At 37.8% G+C, this 24,700-nt stretch overlaps 2 protein-coding genes across 2 annotated transcripts in view; one reads left to right on the top strand and one right to left on the bottom strand.

Annotated features, from left to right (window-relative positions):
* hsd17b4 (hydroxysteroid (17-beta) dehydrogenase 4) overlaps positions 1–454 on the bottom strand; it is a 43,574-nt gene extending 43,120 nt beyond the window's left edge. Inside the window, exon 1 of the mRNA XM_030144578.1 lies at positions 300–454. Coding sequence (XP_030000438.1) covers positions 300–351 — 52 coding nt within the window. The 5' untranslated portion in view covers positions 352–454. The remainder of the gene's footprint in view (positions 1–299) is intronic.
* Positions 455–2,464: 2,010 nt separating this feature from the next.
* Positions 2,465–23,053, top strand: prr16 (proline rich 16). The gene is made up of 3 exons (XM_030144174.1): positions 2,465–3,266; positions 11,006–12,087; positions 21,288–23,053. The coding sequence occupies exons 1-2, from the start codon at positions 3,132–3,134 to the stop codon at positions 11,864–11,866; spliced, it is 996 nt and encodes a 331-aa protein (XP_030000034.1). The 5' UTR covers positions 2,465–3,131; the 3' UTR covers positions 11,867–12,087; positions 21,288–23,053.
* The last annotated feature ends 1,647 nt before the right edge of the window (positions 23,054–24,700 follow it).

Raw genomic sequence — 24,700 nt, forward strand, 5'->3', positions numbered from 1 at the left:
TCATATTAATGCAGTATTTGTTGCATAATAAAATTAATATAGAAGCTGCTAATGAAGAAACTGTATATAGGTCTGGTTGTTTGCACGAATGAAGCGACACACGCCAGTGTTGGAAGTCATTAACACACACACACTAACTGTTGTAGAGCTAATACGACAAAAAAAAGAGGCTTATTAAATATTGGATAATAGCAGGTTAGCGCTCGTAGCTAACGTTACAAAACCAGCTGTAGCTTGTTTACACATAGCAGCAGTGACAGCCTGGCTAACCCTCTGTCAGTTTTGTACAGATACTTTACCTCCTCCAGCTCCAGTAACGAGCACAACTCTTCCCTCGAATGACAAAGACATAATTGTGAGATATTACTATGATACTCTCTGAATCTGCAAAGCGACGGCGAAGGCAAGATTGGTCCTTAGCTCCGCAGGGTGAACTTCCACAAGTTTCACTTCCGCGTTGTGAAGGGGGCGGTCTCAGCAGCAGCCAATCAGAAACCAAGATGTTATTAACTGTTTAGTCCTCATTCATTGTATTTATTTTGATGATAGCTTCTGCACTGCATTGGAAATCACTGACTGTTGTATGAATCTGCAGCTTTAGCCAACTATTTAAAATTTTTAGTTTAATCATTCTTTCTTTTTTTTCGTTTTTTTTTTTTTTTTTTTTTTTTTTTTTTTTACTACAGCGCTGACAGGCATTGATGACGACGAAAATGATGATGATCATTGCTCATCTTAAAAGTACAACACTGATGTGATGAAGCTATAGATGCTGACACAACAAAGCTATAAAGCGGCCTGATGGCTGAAATTATATCTGCGAAGTTAGAACGAAATCAACTGGGCATAATAAACTAAAGATCCGAGAACCAAAACTCCCGAAAAATTGACTGTCCATATCAACATGACAAAAAATGTTTGGGAGAAATTATGTGTGAACTGTGGCGAGAATGTGAAACAATATATATCATTGTTATTAAATTGTAGGTTATGCATCATTCTGGCGTGCTGTCATGTATTAAAAATGGGCAATTCTGATGAATCTTATCGCAAAATTGGATTTTTATTAAAATTCACTTTGTTTTTCCATCTTCATATCACATCTTAATGCAACTACAAGATTTACCAGTAGTTACTACTTTGTTTGCTTGTGTCCCTTATAATAATAGTTTCTATCTATAAAATGGACACAAAAAGCTTTTGTCTGGTTAAAACCAAAACAAAACTCATGTATATTGTCAGTGTTGGATTAACATTATTAAGTGCCATTTAACAAATACATAAAAAGGGTGAACAGTAGCCCTGGAGATGTGTAAAGTAGATGATTCACCACCATTTGCCATCCAGTTATTTCTCAAAATCAGTACTGCAGAGAGGTATGGAGCCTCTATTGACTCTGTTGACTATTACTGTGTTTGTTCTTCAGATTGTGGGCGAAACAGGGGAAGCCTGTTCTAAGTTAAACATGAGTTGCTCTATATTGTGGGATGTACAAACGGTGACGAATCAAGTGGAAAATAAAAAAAAAAAGTGTCATTATTTTCATAGTGATCGGTGCATTCAATGACGTTTAGTATCCTGGGCCACCTCAATCAGGTTTTTATATTGATTTGACATCCATCTGGTAGTGTATTATTAAAAAAATAAAATAAATTAACCTTTTCATGCATGAATTATGAGAACCTTAATCAAGAGTTTTTTTTCCTGAGTGTTTCTATTCCTCTTTAGTCATGAAAAAATGTAAAAAAAAAAAATAAAATTTAAAAATTTAAAAAAATTTAAAAAAAAAAAATTAAAAAAAAAATTATGAACCTAATTTTCATGGAGTTCCAAAAATGTCCTGTCAGCTGGACACCATGCGTTTAATTTCAGAAGCAAAGAAACATGTATTTACTGATATACTACGTTAAACTAGGAAATAAAAACATGTTTAATGCTGCTAATCTGATGTTTTCTCACATTTTAACTTACCTGCATGGAGATAATATGCAAAAAAAAAACCAAAAAAAACCCAAAAAAAACCTTTTGCAATCTAATAAAAATTACCAATTTTTTACACTCAAACTTGTAACTGCAGATCAGGTTTATCTAGAACAGTAAATGTACAGTAACGGTATGAATTACAATGTATGGGATGATACATAAGCATCCAATGTATTGGCTGATATGGAACTAAAACAACAAAATCCATAAGAGAACACCTTTGAACAGCTGTCCACTGTAGTGACCACTATGAATGAAAGGGTTAAGAGCCACCAGTTCTGTTGAGAGATCTACTATAGTAATTATGAATGAGACGCTCTCTTAAAGTTCTAATAAGAGACAGGCTCTTGGGTCTGTGTGTGCATGAGTGTCAACAAACTCCAGGCTGCTGTGGAGAGAGAGAGAGAGAGAGAGAGAGAGAGAGAGAGAGAGAGAGAGAGAGAGCATCTGAGCATCATCATCCTCTGCTCGGCTGCTCAGACTCTCCAAGGAGGCTGCGATGTAGGCAGGATGAAACTGATGGGGTGTTTTTCGGAGGAAAGCGGGTGTCGTTACCTGGTGGCTTTCCTGGATGTCGAACCGTCTATTTGACAGAAAAGGAGAAGTGTATTACCACACAGTCGATGCCAGAGGATTATGGATCATTACAATAACGAGCGGCGGCGTGTGGGGTTGGATAACTGCCTCTATACTCTCCCCTCTTCTTCTTCTTCATGCTCTCCTTTTGATCTACTATAACCATTTTTTTTTTTTTTACGCGTGCGTTTGTAGCATTTTCTCACCAAATGTTGAATTCCAGGCTTTGTGGACTTGAAGGATATTCATGGCGCGTCATTGTTTGGTTGTTCTCATTTTGGGGGATGATCATGTAAAGGTGTAAAAACCTGTGGACGAGCGCCCTTTTCGCAGACAGTATGATAGAATATTTTGACACAAGCGTTATTTTTTGCGTTACGCTCTATTGCGCATGCCTAATCGTACACGGAGAACATTGCCCGACGCCACTTCGCTCCGTCCTGGCCGTGATGTAGGCGCAAAAGTGAACGGACGACTAAAAAAATGCGCTGGCAAAGTGGAAGCGTGGCAAGCAAAGGATTTGACTTGAGATCCTTTATGAAGTAGCCTTAGACTGTGGCAGAAACTGAAGAATGTCAGGGACACCACATGCCGAGGCTGAAGGAGTAGTCTCCAAAGTACAAGTGAAAAAGGAGATCAAGACAATCGTGGAGAATTTGGAAACCATCCTGGGAGACCTAAAGGATGTAGCCAAAGAGCTCAAAGAGGTAAATGAACGTGAGAGACTCAGGGGTGTATGAGCAGCAGTGCACCATGGGCTGCTGTTGTGCATTTCCACAGGCTTGATGAAAGGATGCTCTTTCTAAGATTAGAGTCTGACATCTACACACCTACCACACACAGGCCTGAAAAAGGCTGTGACAGCACACACACACACACACACACACACACGCACACACACACACACACACACATGCAAACATATTACACATACATACATATCTATACAGTCCTCACCATCCTCTTCCCCCCCGCCCTTCCCACTAATGTATGTGATCATTATCTCCAACATGAAAGACAGGATGATCTAGGGTGTGAAATGTCAGGACAGCTTCAACCTGACTCACAGGCTTTGATCAAAGTAAGAAAAATTTAATCAATTAATTTTTAATGGACAAGTTGGTTAAACCAGGAAGGCGCTTTTGCATTGTATTTCATCATCTTAATGCTGGACTGTTGTTTGCTGCAAATTACCTCCTGCCAAATAATAGAGTGGCTGTCTTTCCATTCACTTTTTATCTCTCAATCTTTGCCCCCCCCCCCCCCCCCCCCCCCCCCCCCCCCCCCCCCCCCCCTTTGCCGTTTTCTTATCTCTCATTGCTTATCTGTATTTATTGCAGCCATTTATATTAATCGCTTCTTTATCTCTTTCTCTTCTTCTCTATCGGTCTATCTCCTTCTTTCTAAGAGTCCTTGTTAAAGAGCAAAACTCTGCTGTGTGATTCCAATCTGACTGATGCATAGACAGGGGCGAGGTGGTCCCTGAGGACTGAAGGAACTGCACATTATATTTAATGCTTTTATTCACAAGTTATTCTCAGAAGGCCTGGAATATGTAGCAGCACCAACCTGCACTGTACTGTCTCTCACCTACTTGCTTTCAAGTGCTTTCTCATGCCAATGAATGAATCCCATCCTGCCACCAGTGGAATAACCCACAGTTTAACCTGCTTTTATGTTTACATTCCTCTACTGGCCACACAGCACGCTTCTGGCTTGCTGTGCTAAAACTCTCACCCCAACATGACAGGCTGTCATTCTAATGAAACCCTATTGCGTAGATATTCTGCTTCCTACATTATGGATGGACAGTCGACACAGCATCTGTCTGTGTTCCCTTCACTCTTTCACAACTTGAGCTGAATTATTCTTCTTTTGTATTTTTCTGCAGTGCACAATTTCTCACAGCAGGCGCCAAAGATGAATAAGAACAAGAACGTATTGTTATCTGTCTGTTGTGATTCTTTTTTTTCTGATGTGCCCACTTTCTCTTTTTCATTCTTTTGTGCTTGCAGGAAATTGCGTAGAGGATCAGTTATCCTGACACCGCACACACTAAACACATACCTTGAAGGGGTGTTACTATCAGAGGCTTTTGTTTGGGGTATAATCCATTTGAAATGCAGTTATCTGTTATAACTTATAGACAGGTTTGGAGCCAAGCTTGGCTCTGAGCAGGGACCCGGCCCAGATGCTTGGCACAGCCACTGAGGCTGCCTGGCCTACAGCAGCAGCTACATTTGGGCGCTGGTTTTGTCTCTTGTGTGTGTCCCAACAAATTATCCATTAACAGACGGCACAGAGAGCTCGGTTCTGTTGCCTTCTATACCCTTTCTCTTAATCTCTGTGTGTCAGCCACTTTTTCTGGCTCTTTATCTCTCCCCATCAGCCTCTTCACTTCCCTCTCAACCTCTTCTCAAGACACTGTTTGGATATGCATGTTAAACCCTTAGATGATAGTAATGGGGCTAATGTACTGGGTACTCTGAAATTAACATTACTAATTCAAAAAAATGAACATGGGCAGATTGTCCTTGTTGTAATTATTTTATGAATGCTGCAAAAATGCATTAACTTCCTTTACAGCCAGATTTCGCTAAGGTTATTTCAACGGTGTTTCATCTATGACACTATGAACTCCAGTCCGGTCTGCTCGACCTACAATAGCATATATTAGATTTTCTGGAGACTCACTGAATGCTGGATTTTCAACAGGCCAGGCGGCCAATCATAAAATGTTCAACACTGTACTTCTGGGCTTTGAAGCAGTAAAAACTCTTCTTAAAAAGGGAATGTTTTTGGACACACAGAAAGTAGACATGTTTTTTTTTTTTTCTATTACAGTTTATACAACAAGAGAAGACGATTGATGTTAAACACACTGTACCAGAGGTTAACCCATAAAGACCCAGTGTTAGTTTTGTGGCAGTTCCAAAATATTTTGTTCTCTATATTTAACGTGATTTATCAATATTTATTATGACGTAATCCTCTGTATTTTGTGTTTTTTTTGTCAGTGCACATCAGGCATTTTCCTATATTTGATTTACTGACCATGTAAATGTTCATAAAAACATAAAAAGTGCCTCCATCCACTGTCATTGATCCAATTCCATGGGTTTTACTGGTTAATCAGTGTTGTAGAAGATGAAAGTGTTTCCAAGTTCATTACAGAGCCTCTGAACGTCCAAATGGGTCATATCTGATGACCATGAAAAGATGACAAACTGCATTTTACACCAATTATTTACATGTACTGATAGGATTAGTGGATCAACAGGTACTAATTAGTTTAGATCAGTAGAGAGTTTTGGTCGTCGATGGCTGTTAGGGTCTTTATGGGTTATCGGTATTTCTAATCTATGTTAAATGTCCTGAGTCTAAGATTTAATGGGATTTAGGAGGATATAATGACAGAAAGGTATTAAATATGCTATTAACAATTATGTTTTCACATAGAGGTTGATATAATAATAGATAATAGTAGATTTTTAAAGGATGATTCAATAACAGTAATAGAGCTTGGAGCTAGAAAAGCCAGTACTGATTAATAGTCGGATATCCCTGCTGCTCCCTATAAATATTTTAACAATGAAAATATATGTTTAAAATTAATTTATTACAAATCACATTGCTGTTGAACTGAACATATACACTATACATGTTTGTCACTGAACATCAAGCTCGAGATTATGAATAAACATGGAACTAAATGTAAAACTAACCATGTTTTCATTAGTGGGTAATCACATAAAGATTGGAATTGTCATGTTTCTGTTATCTAAGTGTGATGGCTTTTTTTTTTTTGCAGTAGCTTGAAGCGAACGTCCTCATGTTCTTTTTTGCATCACTGTTACCTACTATGTATGAATATGGGTCAAAATAAGGAGAAAACCCTCCAGAACATTCTTCTGTAGCTGTCTCCTCATGGTCCAAATCAAAAGACTATATATAAATATGAATGACTGTTTCACAGCGGTGTGAATAAAATGAAGCCACTGTCAAGCCATTGAATAGAGCTGTACAGTCACATCGGTTGAATTTTAATGTTGATAGGTAATTACAGCTGTCAATCGCATATTTAACTGCGCAGAGGTCTTGTGTCCTCCTAGACCACTTGAATCATAATATTCCAGAAGGTAATTATTGAATGTCTGCCCATTCAGTCTAAAAATAACTATCAAGCCACATAGCTTTAATATCTCCTTACCTAAAAAGAACAAAAACTAAAAAAATAAGATATACAGAACATACCTATAGAAAATATTAAAAACAAAATTCAAAATTACAGGCGATCATGAGTGACAGATGGAGCAACCAAACAAAAACGTCAGCTCATCACTTTAGATTAGTAAAAGCTTCCAGTATCCAAGGTGCTACCATTTAGATATAATGAATAAAGAGGCCTGTTTTCAGTTTCACTGTCTGGGAAAAGCAGTACCATTCAGTTGCAGTATGGGTCATTGTTTGCCAGTTTGATCAGTGCCTACTGACAGACTCAAATGTGAAAGATTGTGTGGTGTTTTCTTTAAATACAGTCACGATGCATATCATTTCAAACATCACTGACTTTATAAATATCTTGATTTTCTGGTAGATCAGGAGCTTTCCTTCCAAATCCACATCAGAAACCTGGTTTGTAAATTGAGGGTGAAGATAGGTTTCTACTATGGAAATAAATCCTGCTTCTCAGTCAGAGCTCATAAATACCTGGTTACAGCTACTTTTACTAATGTTTACTACTAATGTTAGATTATGGTGATGTCTTGTAAATGAATGCCTCTGCCAAATGTTTACAGTCCTTAAATACTGTTTACCATTGAGCACTACGCTTTTTTAACTGGTTGTAATCGCATGCTAAAGCTGAGTGGCCATCTTTGAATTCATGAAGGTTGACCCATTGGTTAACTTTAACCTACAAAGCTCTTCTAGGTATGGTACCGTTATACCTATCCTCTTTTCTCCAAAGATCAACCAGTCAATATTCTTTACGATCTTGTAATCTATATTATTTGAATGTACCCAAAGGTAGAACTGAATTGGGGAAGCGAGCTTTTAGCTTTGCTGCCCCCTCTGCCTGGAATACACTTCAACTGGAGCTGAAAGTGCCAGAACTTATGTCATTTCAAGCTTTTTGATCCATCTTACGGACAAGACAGTGAGAGTCAATCGGACAGTGCCTGTGTTTTTAAATTGCTGTAACCTCAACTTAATTTTTGCACTTTATCAACTGCACTTTAAAAAACTGTCTAACTTTTCTGCTATGGTAAACGGACACTTAACAATTCCTCACATTCACCCAATCACACACATACTCATACACCAATCAGCAGCTGATGCCATGCAAGGCGCTGCCAGGGAACAATTTAGGGTTCAGTGTCTTGCCCAAGGACACTTCAACATGTGGAGCCAGGATTCGAACCACCAGCCCTTTGGTCATTGGACGACCCACTCTATCAACTGAGCCATAGCTGCCACACTGTTATGACCATATTATTACTGTTTGTTTTAATTTATTGTTACTACCTGTCTGTAAAACCTGTTTTCTTTCATGGCGTGGTGTGTGCTCTTGGCCAGGTCACCCTTATAAAAGAGATTTTGATCTCAATGGGATTCTATCTGGTTAAATAAAGGTCTAATAATAAAAAAAAATGTTTGTGGGTTTTAATGTAAGTATGCATTATTGTAACTGTCACCAGGCTTCAAGGTGCCACCAAACCTAATCTTCTACCTTTACTGCTCTTTAATATTTCCCTTTGCAACCTCTGAAAACAAATTTCCTTTTGGAATGAAAGCGATTGTGTATCTCTCTGGATCCAAACAAATATTTTGGAGCCCTGAAACAAATGCTCATATTACAGTCTGTTGCACATGAGATGAACATTTCTGCCATTTTGTCTTAATTATGGTTTTCTTAGAGCTCTTCTCCTTCAGATCAACCTACATCTGTATGTAGGTTGAAAATGATTCAGTGTTTTGTGAGAAGTGTTGACTGAGCTATGTCACATTTGATGTCTTCCTTTCCACATTTGAACATTATGTCCAGAGTTGCATTACTGCCTCTGGTTGAATGTTTTTGCTCATCGCAGTGAACAAATGAATGAATTTCTCATGTAATTTTTGCAAGAATTCAAATTCTTTATTAAATGTTTGTTTTTCTCTCTGTCAAAGCGAGGTTATTTGTGTTGAATTAATTAACACCATGAGGATTTGTTTTCTGCACCATTTTGAGATTTTATCAATTTCTGACTTGTGTATTGAGACTATTGCATGTGCTCTGTGCCTTTCCCATCTGTTGTACCTGCGGGTTTGTCTTTGTCATTTGCTGTCTGTTATATGCAAAAGAGATGTATTTCATTCATCCGAAGAGCTAGTTTTTCAGATGCAACATTCGTCTGTTCTTGGCTTTCATGGTGCAGTCGGTTTTGTCTCTTCACCTAGTCCTGATGGTGCACGAGATTATAGCAGTATATCACTTAAGTCAGAGTCTGGCAGGCTCATGGCTGCTCCCATAAATTGCAGTGACGTTCCATTCTCCTAAGCGTGGGTTGTCTTAATCCTCAATCTCATAAATCAATGTCTAAAAACCAAAATGTTTTAAAATGCATCTCTAAATTTTATATAATGAGATTTCCAATTCATCAGTTAAGAACTTGAGAGGATGTAGAGCAAAAAGTCTTGTACCCTTTTTTCCTCTAAGGCCAGTTGTTTGTGTTTCAGCAGCTAAAGAAGCAGCTTTGTGAAGATCCATTAGCCATTTTAGATCTAGCATTTACACGATAAGATCAGCTTACTGATCATCATTTTGTTTATAAAAAAAAAAAAAAAAAAGCGCAAATATGTTGGGCTGGTCATGTTTGGATGTCACTTTACTGCAACATTTACCAGGAAACAATGTAGTCTTAAAGTTGGCGCTGTTATGGAAAACCATAGATGTACAGAACTGTACAGAAGCTATTGCTTTTTACAGAGTTGAAATGAGCATACATATTGATTTCTCATTCTCTATTGTTCAGATACAACAAGAAAATCCTGGGAATATGTGCACAGCCTTAAATGACACAAAAGAAACTGAACTAAATGGGTTGTAAAGGTTAAAGTGACTATTTAGTGTGACCTCTGACCCCATGACGAGAAGCAACACTAACAATTACACTGAACAAAAATATAAACGCACCACTTTTGTTTTTGCTCCCATTTTTCATGAGCTGAACTCAAAGATCTAAAACTTTTTTTATGTACACAAAAGGCCTATTTCTCTCAAATATTGTTCATAAATTTGTCTAAATCTGTGTTAGTGAGCACTTCTCCTTTGTCCTTTGCTGAGATAATCCATCCACCTCACAGGTGTGGCAGATCAAGATGCTGATTAGACAGCAGGATTATTGCACAGGTGTGACGTAGGCTGGCCACAATAAAAGGCCACTCTAAAATGTGCAGTTTTACTGTATTGGGTGGTCCAGGGGGGTCAGAAAACCAGTCAGTATTTGGTGTGACCACCATTTTCCTCGCACAGTCTTCTTCATGAATTCTCTGAAACAGCTTTGGAGATGGCTTATGGTAGAGAAATGAACATTCAATTCACAGGCAAAAGCTCTGGTGGAGATTCCTGAAGTCAGCATGCCAATTGCATATTCCCTCAAAACTTGTGACATCTGTGGTATTGTGCTGTGTGATAAAACTGCACATTTTGGAGTGGCCCTTTATTGTGGCCAGCCTAAGGCACACCTGTGCAAAAATCATGCTGTCTAATCAGCATCTTGATATGCCACACCTGTGAGGTGGATGGATTATCTCAGCAAAGAAGAAGTGTTCACTAACACAAATTTAGACAGATTTGTGAACAATATTTGAGAGAAATAAACCTTGTGTGTACACAGAAAAAGTTTTAGATCTTTGAGTTCAGCTCATGAAACATGGGAGCAAAAACAAAAGTGGTGCGTTTATATTTTTGTTCAGTGTAGAAACATCTGATGTGCTGAATGAAACCTGGTATAAAACATCAGAAAATTAATGCAATAAATCTCAAATTGTCTGAACAAAAGGGTTAAAAGGCACAGGGATGTCACAGTAAATACTAGCTCTTTGGTTTATAGAAGCTTTTTTATCCCTGAAACATTTGTTTTTCCTGCTGCTTACACATTAATCCAGACTGGATCTTAATACAGAGACTGATAAATGCAGATGTGGGTTATTAGAACTTTACTAAACCAGCAAACCTAATGTTGGCCTAGGACTTTTGCACAGTACTGTATATAGTGATGATACAATTATCTCTACCCCTAGAGGGACTGCACCTGGAAGCACCTTTAAACATGAGATTTATATTGAGTTATTTCTTTTGAATCATTATCTATTATCAGTCATGTTTTGTTGTAGTTGTTTCATCCTCTTGTTCATTCTTGCTGACCACACTTATAGTGACGATGCCTCTTCTCGTCACCAGGTCGTTCATGACATTGACACCCTGACTTGTGACCTGCAGCTGGAGGAAGACGGGCTAACAGACAGCTCCAAGACAGACACCCTCAACTCCAGCTCGAGCTCAACCACCACAACCACCACTGCTTCCAGCCTTGAGAAGATGAAGCTCTTCGCCGAGGACTGCATTTTCAAACCACCCGCATCCATCACCCCGGTCCCTGTCAACCCTCCTGCAGTCTTGACTGTACTCAAAAAACCCCACCCACCCTTACCCCCACCCAGACAGACCCCTCTAAGAGCAGAGGATCATAACATAAAGAATCTGCCTCATCCGACGTTAGTGTTATCAGGGAATCTATCCAAGGCAAACGGGTCTTTATTGAGGAACGGCGGGGTGTTTCCGGTGAAACCAAACAGGGATTTATTCTCCTCTACACCGTGTTTCATTTCTGGTGATAGTGGGATTCCTGAGTCAGGGCTTGTTCCCACATTGCCCAGGCCCATGCCTCTCCTCCGCCATGACAAGAACAAATGTCCCAAGGCACCCAGCAGGGAGCCTCGAGAGCGGGTCCGTTTCAGTGAGAAGGTCCAGTACCATGGTTACTGCCCAGACTGCGACCTCCAATATGATGTGGATGACACAGAACTACATTTACAGGCTGAGTTAAATGACTTGAGACTCAGCCCCGTGCATTGCTGCTCTTCCTCCTCCCCTCCTCCTCATGCTCTGTCTCATGAACTAATGTTGGAAAATGGCTGTCTCCCAGTTAGCCACAGTTTCCCGCCGACAACAAACACTACTCCACCTTGTGTGCCTCCTCATCCTCCTTCCCTCAAGCCCCAGAAAACAATCCTACGCAAATCAACCACCACCACGGTTTGACGCCAGACCCCTCAATGTGTCGGACTTAAACATTCTTGAATCATTCATAGTGTTTTCTACTAAATGAGTGCGTTCTACTCCAGTTGAACTTTGGATTATCCAAACAGAGAGACAGGGTGGGAAAACAGAAAACTAAAGGATGGAGAACATCAGTGGAACAGACAGAAAGGCATCGCCATGGGCATTGAGATGCACACACACACACAGATAAGGAAGCAGCGGTGAGTATTTGTGCATGAGTGTGTTAGGTAGAGAAAAAAAGAGAAAGAGAGGGAAAAGAGAGCATATTGCGTAACTGTCTCTTTACACTGGCTTCTCTTTTATTTGTTTATGTAAATTTATATATTTGTGTTTGTTCACTGTAATGTTTGAAGGCAGTCATCACTGACTGGGAAATGTACTGGGACTTTAAAATTTAAGGACAGACAGTGCTAACAACACTGAAACTTAATTGTGTCTGTTCCTTTGTGGAAGCTTTTGGTACTAACTAGTCTGGAATTCAGGAAGTTCTTTCAAAGTGGGATTCTGATTAATTCATGCCCTTCTGGATGAAACAAGAAAACCTGTTTCCATCATATTTCTTCTAAAGCCCTAAAGATCTATCCATGATGTCTTCACATACAGTATAAGGAAATAACTCCTCACCCAAGTGTATACACATACTTTACAAAAACATAAAGGAATATCTCTGAAGAAGGCAACATGGAGAATGACCTAAAAAGCTACAAGCTACATCCTATATTAGTTTCTCTAGTACTACAGTTCAGTATCTCATTAATTCTTTTTAAGTAAAGCCAGGCTTGGACTTTGCCTTAACCCAGCTGTGTTAGAAGCCTAAAGCTTTGCTTATTTGGCCGTAGACGTAGCTGGACTGACAGAAATGGAGACGAGAGACACGCTGGGGAAACAGCTTAGAGAGGAATCAATCAATCTGGCTGTAAATATTAAATTACTGGTCACAAATTATTGATCACATTTATTCAATAACAAGGCAAAGTGCTTGTACTAATAATTATATATGAATAAATCTGGTTTAGCTGATGCAAGGATAAAACAATGCATCTCAGTTTCAGAACATATTGTACCTGGTGCACAGTTTTTCATTCGAGGCATTCACCTCTCAAACCTTTATCGGTGAACCTCAAAAACTGTAATGTGCAGGATTGAAAACACAATAAATGACTTTGACATATATACTAATCAACCTTTACTATCTATCTGAAAATCTGTTTAGATTCACAGTTTGAAGCTAGGGCTGGCCTATATGTCCAAATTATTATAATCACGGTTGTCAATATCAGTAAAACTTTCAAGACATTATTGCATTTCAGTTTAAAGGCTGATTTTTGAGTTATTTGTGGTTTTAAACTCCTCTGTATGGTCATGAAATTTTTGTGTAACATCAAAATATGCTAGAAGCAAAACAAAAAAATATTTAAAAAAATAACAAAGATGTCTGTGATTTTAACATTTCAATCATAAATATTAATTGTTATTGTTAATTGTCATTATTGTGTTATCAGTCAGCCCAGGGTACAATCAGTGAGTCACAGACAAGTGAGATCTTACCCCCTCTCACTTTATCATTTAGTCTCACTGATATGCAAGACTTTTGGGGTCAAGCAATTACAATTATTGCATAATCACATTATTATTTCAGCTCACATCTATTATTTTTGCATAATCCTGGTACAATGATCTTGATTCAACTGCATGAAAACATCTTTAAAAAAAAATCATATTTCATTATCATTCCACTCTTTTTTTTTTTTTTTTTTTTTTTTTTTTTACTGTTAATGATCCTCTGATGATGTCATCTTGGTATTTGGCGTTATTTGTCATTTCTCCACATATTGTTAGTATATATTAGTAACAGGCTGTGTATATTTAAGTTATCTCAAATCTGCCCTTTGCAGTTTTTGCTTAGGAAGCCTTAAAGCTAAACAATAACACTATTTTTATTCAGTGTGTTCTGGAGTTTAATGCCAGTAAATGTCTCCTCCTCTTTTAGGTAAGCTGCATGAGTGTAAATAACTACACTTAGGCTCATACTACATTTAACAGTGGCACAAAATGAATAGAAAAAGACAAAAGGATTGATCACAATTATTTGTATGACAGTTAATTGCCAACTACATTTTTTGAGTCCATAACTACAGTTCTGATGTGCATCTATAGACTGCTGTACAATAAGGATCTTGAGACAAATATGTTCAGACTCCCATTACATCTACCTATGATATCAGTGAAGTTGGGAGTAAATTAGTCAGTTCTAACCTTTAGCTGAGCGAATCAGGCAGGTCTTTACCCCCACAAGGGAATTTAAAGGCAAAGCATTATGAACCGTCACAGCCTATATGAGCAGTGTTTGCTTTATCTGCTTTTATCAAAGCCTGGTGTTTCATACATATGTGCCAAATTTGTAAGTAAACTTTGTGTGCAGAGTGGAATTTAAGACTATTTGTGTGCCTGTATGCATGCGCATTGTGTGTGCATAGGTTTGTGTAAATCCGCACGTCACTTTGGCAGAGATGGAGAGACAGCATACCCCGGAGTTGGATGAGAATAGTAGCACCTTCCTCCCAGCGATGCCCTTAATTAGCTGGATTAGACTACGAGAGATAACAGCCCTGCCTCAGCCAGCCTTTGTAGCAGCCTTAGTCTTGACAAATGTCCGAACTACTGCTCTGCATATTTTGATGATAAAGAAAAAGAGATATTGTGGTAAATACACGTATAAGGATCAACTCTAAGGGTCAGACATTTTGTATGAGTGTGAAACATGGAGTTTTAATGCTGATGGTATGAAATAGAAGGGACTGATGTCTAAATCCAATGCGTGACCCCACTAACCTTACTGTCTAAAATTAGCATCTGGATTAGGGATCAGTATTTATTCAGCCGTGAGAAAAATGAGAAAGAAAGGAGACGTGGGCAGCAGAAAGACCATGAAAGGGAGATTATGAAATAGTAATGCTATTTGCCTTTACGAGCATATTTAGATGATGAATTACTCTTACAGGAGAACATTAATATATTTACTTTGTATTAATGAGTCTTACAGAGTGTGGCAGCAACAACTGTACACATACAGATACAAATTGGAAACTGAGAAAAGAAGTATGCTACAGAATATGTCAGGCAAATACGTCAGTGAAGTAAAGGACACTGGTGTGCTGATGTGGATTTTCAGTTTTTTAATTGCTCAACACAGACTCAAACCAGGCGACTGCAGACTCTGAGGCTAATAGCAGCAGTGGAGGAAGCACTCAGATCTTTTCCTTGTGTTGAAGCTGTAAAAAACACACTGTTACTAATAAAAGCCGTGTATTCAAAACCTTATTTAAAGGTTCAGTGTAAGATTTAGGAGGATGTGAAAAATAATGTTCATAATAATGTTTTCATTGCTCTGAAATCACTTGAAAATAATAATTTTGTGGCTGTTGCCTTAGAATAAGCCATTTATATCTACAGAGGCAACAGGTATTTTTTGCAAAGTGTATGTTGTGTTGAATCACCATGGTGTTACTGTGGCCCAGAGCTCCTAAATGCCAATAATTGTGTTTGGTTGCAATCTACATCTTAACCACTAGATGTCGCTGAATCCTACACAATGGATGTGTAAGGAAATGTACATAGAAGTTTAGAAAGGTCCATTTATGATTTCACCACCATTGTCATGATCATCTCAATGATTCAATGTGATCATCTTGTGTGTTTGTCTAGCGTTGCAGCTGTAATGGTAAGGTTGATTTTAATTAGTGGTAGATTAATCTATACTGATATTATGCATTGATTTTTATTTTACCTCAATAATATGAATTTGCAAAGTCAATAATAATGGTAGTGGAGGAAAAAGGATAATAGTTACCTCTGAGATGTAGTGGACTAAAAGATCAATGCCGTATTTACAAGTACCTCACATTTGGACTTGTTAGTTCATTGCTTATTTTTAATTTGGCTTGAAAACATGATTTTTCTGTCTAATCTGTTGACTTTCTGTACTTACTGTAGTATAAGTCTAAAAATAGGTTAATCACACAAAACACCTTTAAGCTACAGTTGCCAAAATTCCAAGTATTGGAAACACAAATCTTCTTTCTGCAGCTCTCTCCTCTGAGTCCAAATTAATCGACTAAATATAAATACCACTCAAACTGACGTAATTTCATGGAGCTGTGGAAAACTCAAATATTCTTCCAAATTTTCTTGTTGAGACATGGAGTAGAGCCATAGAATCCAGGTTACAATTAGACACAGTCTGATCAATGATTGGTAACTACAGCTGTCACTTATGTTTTTATCCATCTTACCTGTCTGAACTCACCTATGATTACTCATAAACCTGTACTGTGGAGTAGATTCTCTACAGCAGAGGTGTTCAATCCTGGTCCTTGAGAGCTACTATCCTGCATGTTTTAGATGTTTCCCTCTTCCAGCACACCTGACGGTTGTTATCAGGCTTCTGCAGAGCTTGATGAGAAGCTTATCATTTGAATCAGGTGTGTTGGAAGAGGGATACATCTAAAACATACTGGATAGTAGCTCTCGAGGACCAGAATTGGACACCCCTGTTCTACAAGCCTAAAAACACAGGGAAAGTATACAAGTAGATGTCATCTGTACAGACCACTTAAAGTGCTAAAAAATGATCAAGAACTGCAGCTTTAAGAGGACAAATAACCATTAATTAACCCTCCGGTATCTGGGTGCGCCTTTTAGGCACACTTTGCACTTCATGTTAAAAAACTTCATTGTATTTTTCACAATTTAAATAAGGTTAGAATTCAAAAGTTGTTCATTTGTGCGTGATCTTTAAAATTCTGGCCACCAACTAAAATTTGCACATTGTAAACAAAAGAAAATTACAAGACTAGCATCTGTCTCCCAAGTGTGCCTAAAACACATTATTTCTTCCATTAGAACCACTGTTTTTGATCTGAAAGCCATTGAGGCATAAATCCTGCTTTTACTGATATCTGGGTTTCATTTGAGAGGTGAGGGTCTAAATTAAGTTATTAACATTGTTAATGTTGCTGTTAATCATTGACATATGCCAGGCTGCTAAAATCAGATAATATGTAATCTAATTTTTATGTAGTATTTTGAAAAAAAAATCATTGTTTGCGTTTTTTGCATCAAAAAATGTAGTGACATCATGATGAAAAGAGATCGTTTAAAGGGTTAAAAAAATGTAAAATGAATAATTATTTGATATGTATGATTAGGGCTGACCTTGATTTACAAAAATAAAATAAAATCAGAGCAGAAAAATAAATCAATATATAATATTTAATAGTTTGATTTATAGGTGTGCCTTTTACGCACACTTGGTGACAGATGCTAGTATTTTTGAACATTTGACCTAGCGCCAAAAATAAAAATGCAAATTAACCAACGTTGGAGTTAATCATTGACATATGCCAGACTGCAAAAATCAAATAATATGTGATCCACTTTTTATGTAGTATATTGAAGAAAAATAATTTTTTTGCTTTTTGCATCCAAAAAATGGTATGTTTACATTACAAACACAGCTTTTAAAGGGTTAAAAAATGTAACAGTTATTGAATATTTGATATTTTTATTTACGGCTCAAGTTTATGAAATAGAAAAAAGTGTAAAAGAATTAAAAACAAACTGTATGAAATTTTTTTGACATTATTCCACAAGTGTGCGAAAAAGGCACACTTGGTGTATAGTAAGGGCCTTGGTGGATGGGATACCAGAGAGTTAAAGCAGAATTTTGAGCCATGTGAAATGAATGAAAATCCTTGTTTTTCTATTTTTCATAAAACCTAAACATGGCAATGACATGCCTTAACCCATAAAGACCCAAACAGTCACTGGCGACCAAGAAGCATCTACTGATCTCAACTGTTTTACACCTGTTGATCCATTCATCCTATCAATGCAGTAAATAATTGGTGTAAAACACAGTTTGTCATCTTTTCATGGTCATCAGATATGAACCATTTGGACGTTCAGAGGCTCTGTAGTGAACATGGAAACACTGTCATCTTCTACAACATTGATTCACCAGTAAAACCCATGGACACTGATAATAACAGTGGATGGAGACACTTATTTTTATGTTCAGTTATTGATGTCTTTGCTGAAAAACTCACTTTTTCTTCAGTTTTCTGTTTTGATATAATAACCTTTGAATTAACTCTTTCTCATGAACATCTAAATTAAATATAGGAAATAAAAAATAGCAAAATACCTGATTTACAGTGAAAAATGCCAAATATAGAAAATAATCTTATAATAAATGGCGATAAATCACTTAAGAAATGCTAAACAGAGAGAAAAATTAATTTGGGAACTGCCACAAAACTAGCACTGGGTCTTTATGGGTTATTAAACCAGGGGTCACCAACCCCCTCTTCCAGCACACCTGACGGTTGTTATCAGGCTTCTGCAGAGCTTGATGATAGGCTTATCATTTGAATCAGGTGTGTTGGAAGAGGGATACATCTAAAACATGCAGGATAGTACATGTCGAGGACCAGGATTGGTGACCTCTGCTCTACAGCCTAAAACACAGGGAAATTATAGAAGTAGAAATGCTAAAAAAATGATCAAGAACTGCAGCTTTAAGAGGACAAATAACCATTTATTAATGAGGAATTTTGAGCCATATGAAACGAATGAAAATCCTCCTTTTCTATTGTTCATAAAACCTAAACATGGCAATGACATGCCTTAAACCAGGGGTCACCAACCCCCTCTTCCAGCACACCTGATGGTCGTTATCAGGCTTCTGCAGAGCTTGATGATAGGCTTATCATTTGAATCAGGTGTGTTGTAAGGGGGATACATCTAAAACATGCAGGATAGTAGATCTCGAGGGCCAGGGTTGTTGACCCCTGCCTCAAACAAACAAAGCCTATTATTCTTTTAAGCAGCTGAATGAAGACTGTTGTCATGATTACGTTAAATAATAACAATTATCTCAAATAATTCTGATATGACAATAATGGAAAGGTTGTCACAGAGCTATAGAGTACTTGAGTAAAAATACATACAGTACATTTGGCCATTTGCTAATAGTATGGTCTGATTTAAGTCATTTAAAACTTTACTTTAAAAAAAAAAGAGGGAAAGAAAGCTCTAAAATATAGCTGTGCAAAAGTTTTGCCTAAAATAAAAATACAGTTCGGTCTTTATCTGGAACTATCGAGTGATGAAGTATGCAAGAGTAAGTTTCTGTATAGATTATGGTCTAAGTTTAACTGGCATTACTCAATAGTCTGCCCTTTAGATGCACTTTGAAAATATGTCATATGATGTCAGTTCTGTTACAGCAGAAGCAGCAGAAGGAAGAGGAATGAGTGATAGACATAAGCCATACAGCATGTGGGATGTCTCATATTAATAAACAGGCCACCATGTTTGGATTCATTACTCATGACTTAATACCAGATCGTTGCTGTTACATCAAACCCCTCCCCTGGACATGGATGTAGGAGTTTTTTTTACTGGCTATAAGCGCTAGCCATCTGAGCTCCAGTGCTTCAGGCTCGAGGACAGAGTTGTAATGGGCAGAGAGGAGGTGGATCTTCACCGCCTCCATCATGAGTCAGGACTGACTCAACAGCACTGACCTACTCCCTACAGCTCACAGCTCACAGCTCCAGTTCATAGCCCACCTCTCTCACTCTGTCTTTATTTCTCTCTCCTCCTCCTCCCTTGGATGATGCTTTACTCCCACTCAGCAGCAGCTGTATACATAACAATCTCTCTGTTCGCATGTATCTCCATATACAATACATGTGGGAGGGCTGACTCTTATTAAATCATATCTGACACACCTTTGGCAGCATTTGTATGTGTAATCAAGATTACTGTTTCGTGTCCAGAGCAGTAGCAGCTTCCTCTGCTTTGGTGACCTTGTACCCTTGAATTTCAAATGATCTTCTCAAGAGTGTAAAAATGTATTCCTACATCTTATGCATCCACTAAAACATTTTTTATAAAGCTTCTCAAAGGTTGTTTTCTGTCTCAATCCTGCAACGTCACTAGTACAACACCTCATTCAATGGTGTGAAAGAGTAAATCTGCCGCTTCTATGATTAATTCAATATCAAAGAGTCGAGTGGTTATTTTATTGTGTTGGCATTTATAAATGTAAATATGTTATATCCATTTGTAGACTAGTAACACAATAATCATACATGGTCATAGCACTTTTTCAGACTGAACTGTCCCATTTTCCCACCTAACAAATGCACAGTGTGCAATAAAACTCCAAAAATGTGTCAGAGTGAGACACACATTTTGTCAGTGAATATTAATTAGCTGTTGTTTCTCTGTCTGATTGTTGGCAGTGACAGTCTGCCAAAAAACACAGTTGTCTATTTGCTCATCCCCATTCCGCATGCATCATTTACTTTGATTTTTGTTGCCCTCAATCAACTACATTTCATTATTATCACTAAAAATGAAACTGTTATGAGGAAAGCATTAAACAAAATGAAAGCCAAATAATTGTGGTGATGCATGCCAGAGGCATTACATCTGTAATGGAGATAACTGTATGTAAAGTTCATTAGAATACAAAGTAGGCATGACCTACATTGCCAAACATCAGAGCATTCAAAAGTAAATCTGGTACACATTAGGCATGGGTACTGGCTTGTCTTGGTGCCTCTTTATCTGTGACTCAGAAAAAGTCATGATGTGGGAAAGTGAGTGGGCATGTGTATGTGCGTGTTTGTGTGTCCTTGACAAAATGTGTGCCCATACTCATATGCATACATTTAATGATACAGCAAGGATAGGTGTGCATATGGGTAAAGGTGCATGAGAGTGCAAAACGCCATGCATGAGTATTTATGCAGTCATGTGTGTGAGAACAAGTCAAAGGGCGTGAGAGGGATCAGTGCAACTTAGAAAGCTTCGGTGGTGAAGCAAACTTAATCTGAGGATTTTATGCTCCTTTGGAGAGAGTTAAAAGTTAGAAGCATCAGCTGCACCTTTCTCAGGGCGAGTAAACAACATCTCGACAACGGGATCAGCTTTTTAAAAGCCACAGTGACCCAGATGGGCTCTTCAGCTTATTGAATCACTCAAGAACTCACTAAGAAACACTGAAAAAAATGACATCTGTTTAAAAAAAAAAAAAAAAAAGGACAAGACTAGTAGATTGTCTTTTCACAAAAGAAAATACATTTTAATCCACAGAGGAAACTGTGCCAGACAGTTCAGTCCTATTAACTTAAATGACCTGTGTGTGTGTGTGTGTGTGCGTGCGTGCGTGTGTGTCTGGGCGCTCGTGTGTAGGCAGTGATACCTTGGTGTATTTTCATCCTGTTCTGTGAAGAGCGACTAGTGACTCTGCCACCGCTCTTTCAAGTGGCTCTTCTCTGTGCAGCCAGATATTAGCACTAATGTGTTTTCCCTTTTTCTTCTGCAGGGCCCATTGAGATACAACTGAAGTGGATTTGTGTTTCCAGCACTGATCCGCCAGTGACCGGGGAGTGAGGAGCCAAGACTGTGACCAACAAAACATTTTTTATTACCTATTTTGAAATACTATTGGCTTTCAATCATCGGTAGACATGGTTTCTCCTGACAAATTCATTCTTTGAAGTATGTGTGAGCGTTGAATATCCTCCATGCACAGCTGTGCTCACAGAGGGTGTTACTGTAAAATCCCTCTATGTGCATAAAGATGATAGATGAATTCATAATTGCGGAGGTGACTGTTTTGTTGTAAAATGCTAAATAAAAATTCAGAATGCAGCAAACGTCTCTATCATCAAAAGCATGGAGGCAAGTGTAGATGAGCTACAACTCGGAGTGAAATTATGTCAGCCCACATTTGATTGGTGTCTCTTGCCCCATGCATACTCAGATGAAAATCAATAGCTCCACCCAACCGACTGAATTTGCCTTTATGAACTGCAATTGTTTGTGTCTAGAGAGCTTGACAGGTCTGCTAGTGAGCAAAACAGCACCTGCCCGACTGCAGATAAGGAGAAAATAATCCTATCAATATGTGCTACTGTATATGCACATGAGGTGGTGTATTTTTGAAAAGACTATTGGTTTAAAGTTAATGACAATGTAGTCACTGATCTGTGTCTAGGCATTAGGTTCATTGTACATCAAAATCTGTGCTAAAACTGGTGCCATGCAAGCTGTGTTTTTTTTGTTTTGTTTTGTTTCCACAATTACATGCAGAGATACAGTACAGTGTGGCATAGTTACAGCTTTAAAATGATTCTTGAAAAAGTAATAATTTGCATCAAATTTTCTTTGTATACAAGTATAAGGTACATGCACATGTTTAATATCTATATATTTCAGGCATTTTTCTACTGAGACTTTAACATTTAAAGAAATGATATTTTTGATATTGTGTTGGATGACTGAGGGTATTTTGATGAAAGCTGACATTCCTTTAGAAGGGTGCAGTGGGGGAATTATTTCTATAAGATGAACAGGAAGAAAGTGTTTGTATGGGAAGAGAAATCAAATGCTACAGTATTACTATTTCAAGAAACGTTACTGAGTGTACCGCTGTGTGAGAGACAAAATGTAACGTGGGTAAGATAAATGGCAAAAACCAAATACCTAGCAGTGCTTTATCAGACAGTAGGCTGAATGAATGCATGACTGACTGGTCACGTTTTCCTGCCATCACTGTGTTTTTCTATGCATTTATGTGGAGAGGCTCCCTGTTGTTGCATCCAACATCCAGCCTATGGAGCTGAGAAGTGTTCACTCTCATTTCTTCAAATAATCTTCATCACTGGGTTATTTCAGCTTCCACTACATATGTGATGCATTTCCTCAGTTTTAGCACATGTGTGCAAACAAGTAATTTGCAATGAAATAAACCTGAAAACTCTAAACAACATTGCATATGCCATTTTGGATCATTAAAAGGGACAAAAATGGGGCTTGGTGTGAAACAAGCAGCTGTTTTGTAACAGAGAGCAACTAAAATTCATCTAAACATGCATTCATTCTCTACATTCAGACTGGAGGCACCTTTTGTAAACTCCACCTGTTTTTTTTTTTTTTTGTTTTGTTTTTTTTTAAAACTCTGGACACAGAGACTGAATTTATGACAAAACTCGAGATTATTTCAGTTTCAAGATTGGAATGTCTCCAGAAACTGTCAGTGATATTTGTTGGAAAAGAACTTGTGAAAAGTAAACACTTTGCACTTCAGCATGGTATGTCTACTGTGAATTTTTTGAGTTTACTGATACTTTGAAGTGTATAAAGTTCAGATTTTTATACCGATATCCTTTGTTCTTGCAAATTAAACTTTAAAATGTCAAGACTTGGTGAACTTGAACTCAAATAGAGGAAATTAAACTGCCTGCAACTGCATCACACTTAATCAAAGTTGCCAAAAGCAGCACTATCAAACCTTTCACAGAGAAAAATGCGTTAAATGACATCAGCAGCTGCATCAGTTAATTGAAGATTAGTGTGATGAGATCGCGGACCGGCACTGCTAAAGGCCTTGGACTGTTTCCAGAAGATGTCCTAATGAATTCACAGAGGCTTGTCGTGGTGATGCACATTATATCACAGCCAACAGTTCAGGGCAATACAAATGAAGGATGGCGCTAGAGGAGTACGGCAGCAGCAGCCTGGATCATCATCATGGATTTAAATGGATTTAAATTCTCGAACCAGAAAAATATAAAGGAAACATGGAACCTGAAGACTTCGCATTCTTGAGCAACTCACCCACTCACAAAACCTCCACAGTATAGTTGCGTAGGCTGTTTATTAGAAGTAACTTCATATAATTCTATTTTGCATTTTTATCTTCTACCTTTATATACTTCTACACCAACACATTCTGTAGCAATTCTACCCTTTTTATGACTGTTGCATTTAGTTACTGTGAGATTCACAGCATGTCTTTATATATTCAGTTGCCAATTTGAGTTATCCCATATATAATAGCAAAGTTATTGTTTGTAGATGTGTTTAATGGCTAGAAACATAGTTTTTACTCATGTGAGGATACAGGAGCATTATTATGATCGATATTACCAACTGTAAAACTGGCTATAAAGAACAACCCAGGCATTCAGTGGTCATAGTATTAAATTGCATCTACAGCTAAAAACTAAAGGTGACAGTGTACAGTCCACCATATGTTTAAAAATGAATACAGTGGACTTACCTTCACACCTATACATACTGCCTGCCCAAAAAAAGTCACCATATGGATTTAACTAAGACACTAGTTCAGATCCTTCTCATTGGATAATTGCTAAAGTGATTGATACGTTTTAGCTGTAAATAAGTTATTTGTCCCTAAGTTTCTCATTTCTTAAACATGTATGTCTGAGGACATATCCCATGGTTGTGGAAAAGATGTAATTCTAATTCAGAAGAGTCAAATTATTGACCAGTATCAGGCAAAGAAAACAACATAAAAAGACTGAAAAAGCTGAGATTTAAAATAAATAAATGAATAAATAAATAGGGTTAAAAGCTGTCCAATACATTATTAAAACCCAGAATAACAGTGGTGAACTATCATCATCTTCAAAGAAGAAATGTGGTTGAAAAAACATTAAATGGTCATGATGAAAGATTATTAAATTGTTTGGTGAAATGAAATTAAAAAAAAAAAAAAATCAGCATTAGAACTAAGAAAACTTCAAACATTTGCATGCATACCATGTGAAGAGAACTCAAGGGATTAGCCTCAAGAAAACAACTTGAATCATACATCAATGATGCTACTTTGAAAAACCATCAGTTTGCTATTGAGCATAAAGATTGGAGTGTGTTTCAGTGGGAAAAGGTCATATGCTCAGATTGAGCCTGTTCCAGAGTGATGGATGC

Source organism: Sphaeramia orbicularis, chromosome 9 (assembly GCF_902148855.1).
Source record: "Sphaeramia orbicularis chromosome 9, fSphaOr1.1, whole genome shotgun sequence".
Lineage (NCBI taxonomy): Eukaryota > Metazoa > Chordata > Actinopteri > Kurtiformes > Apogonidae > Sphaeramia > Sphaeramia orbicularis.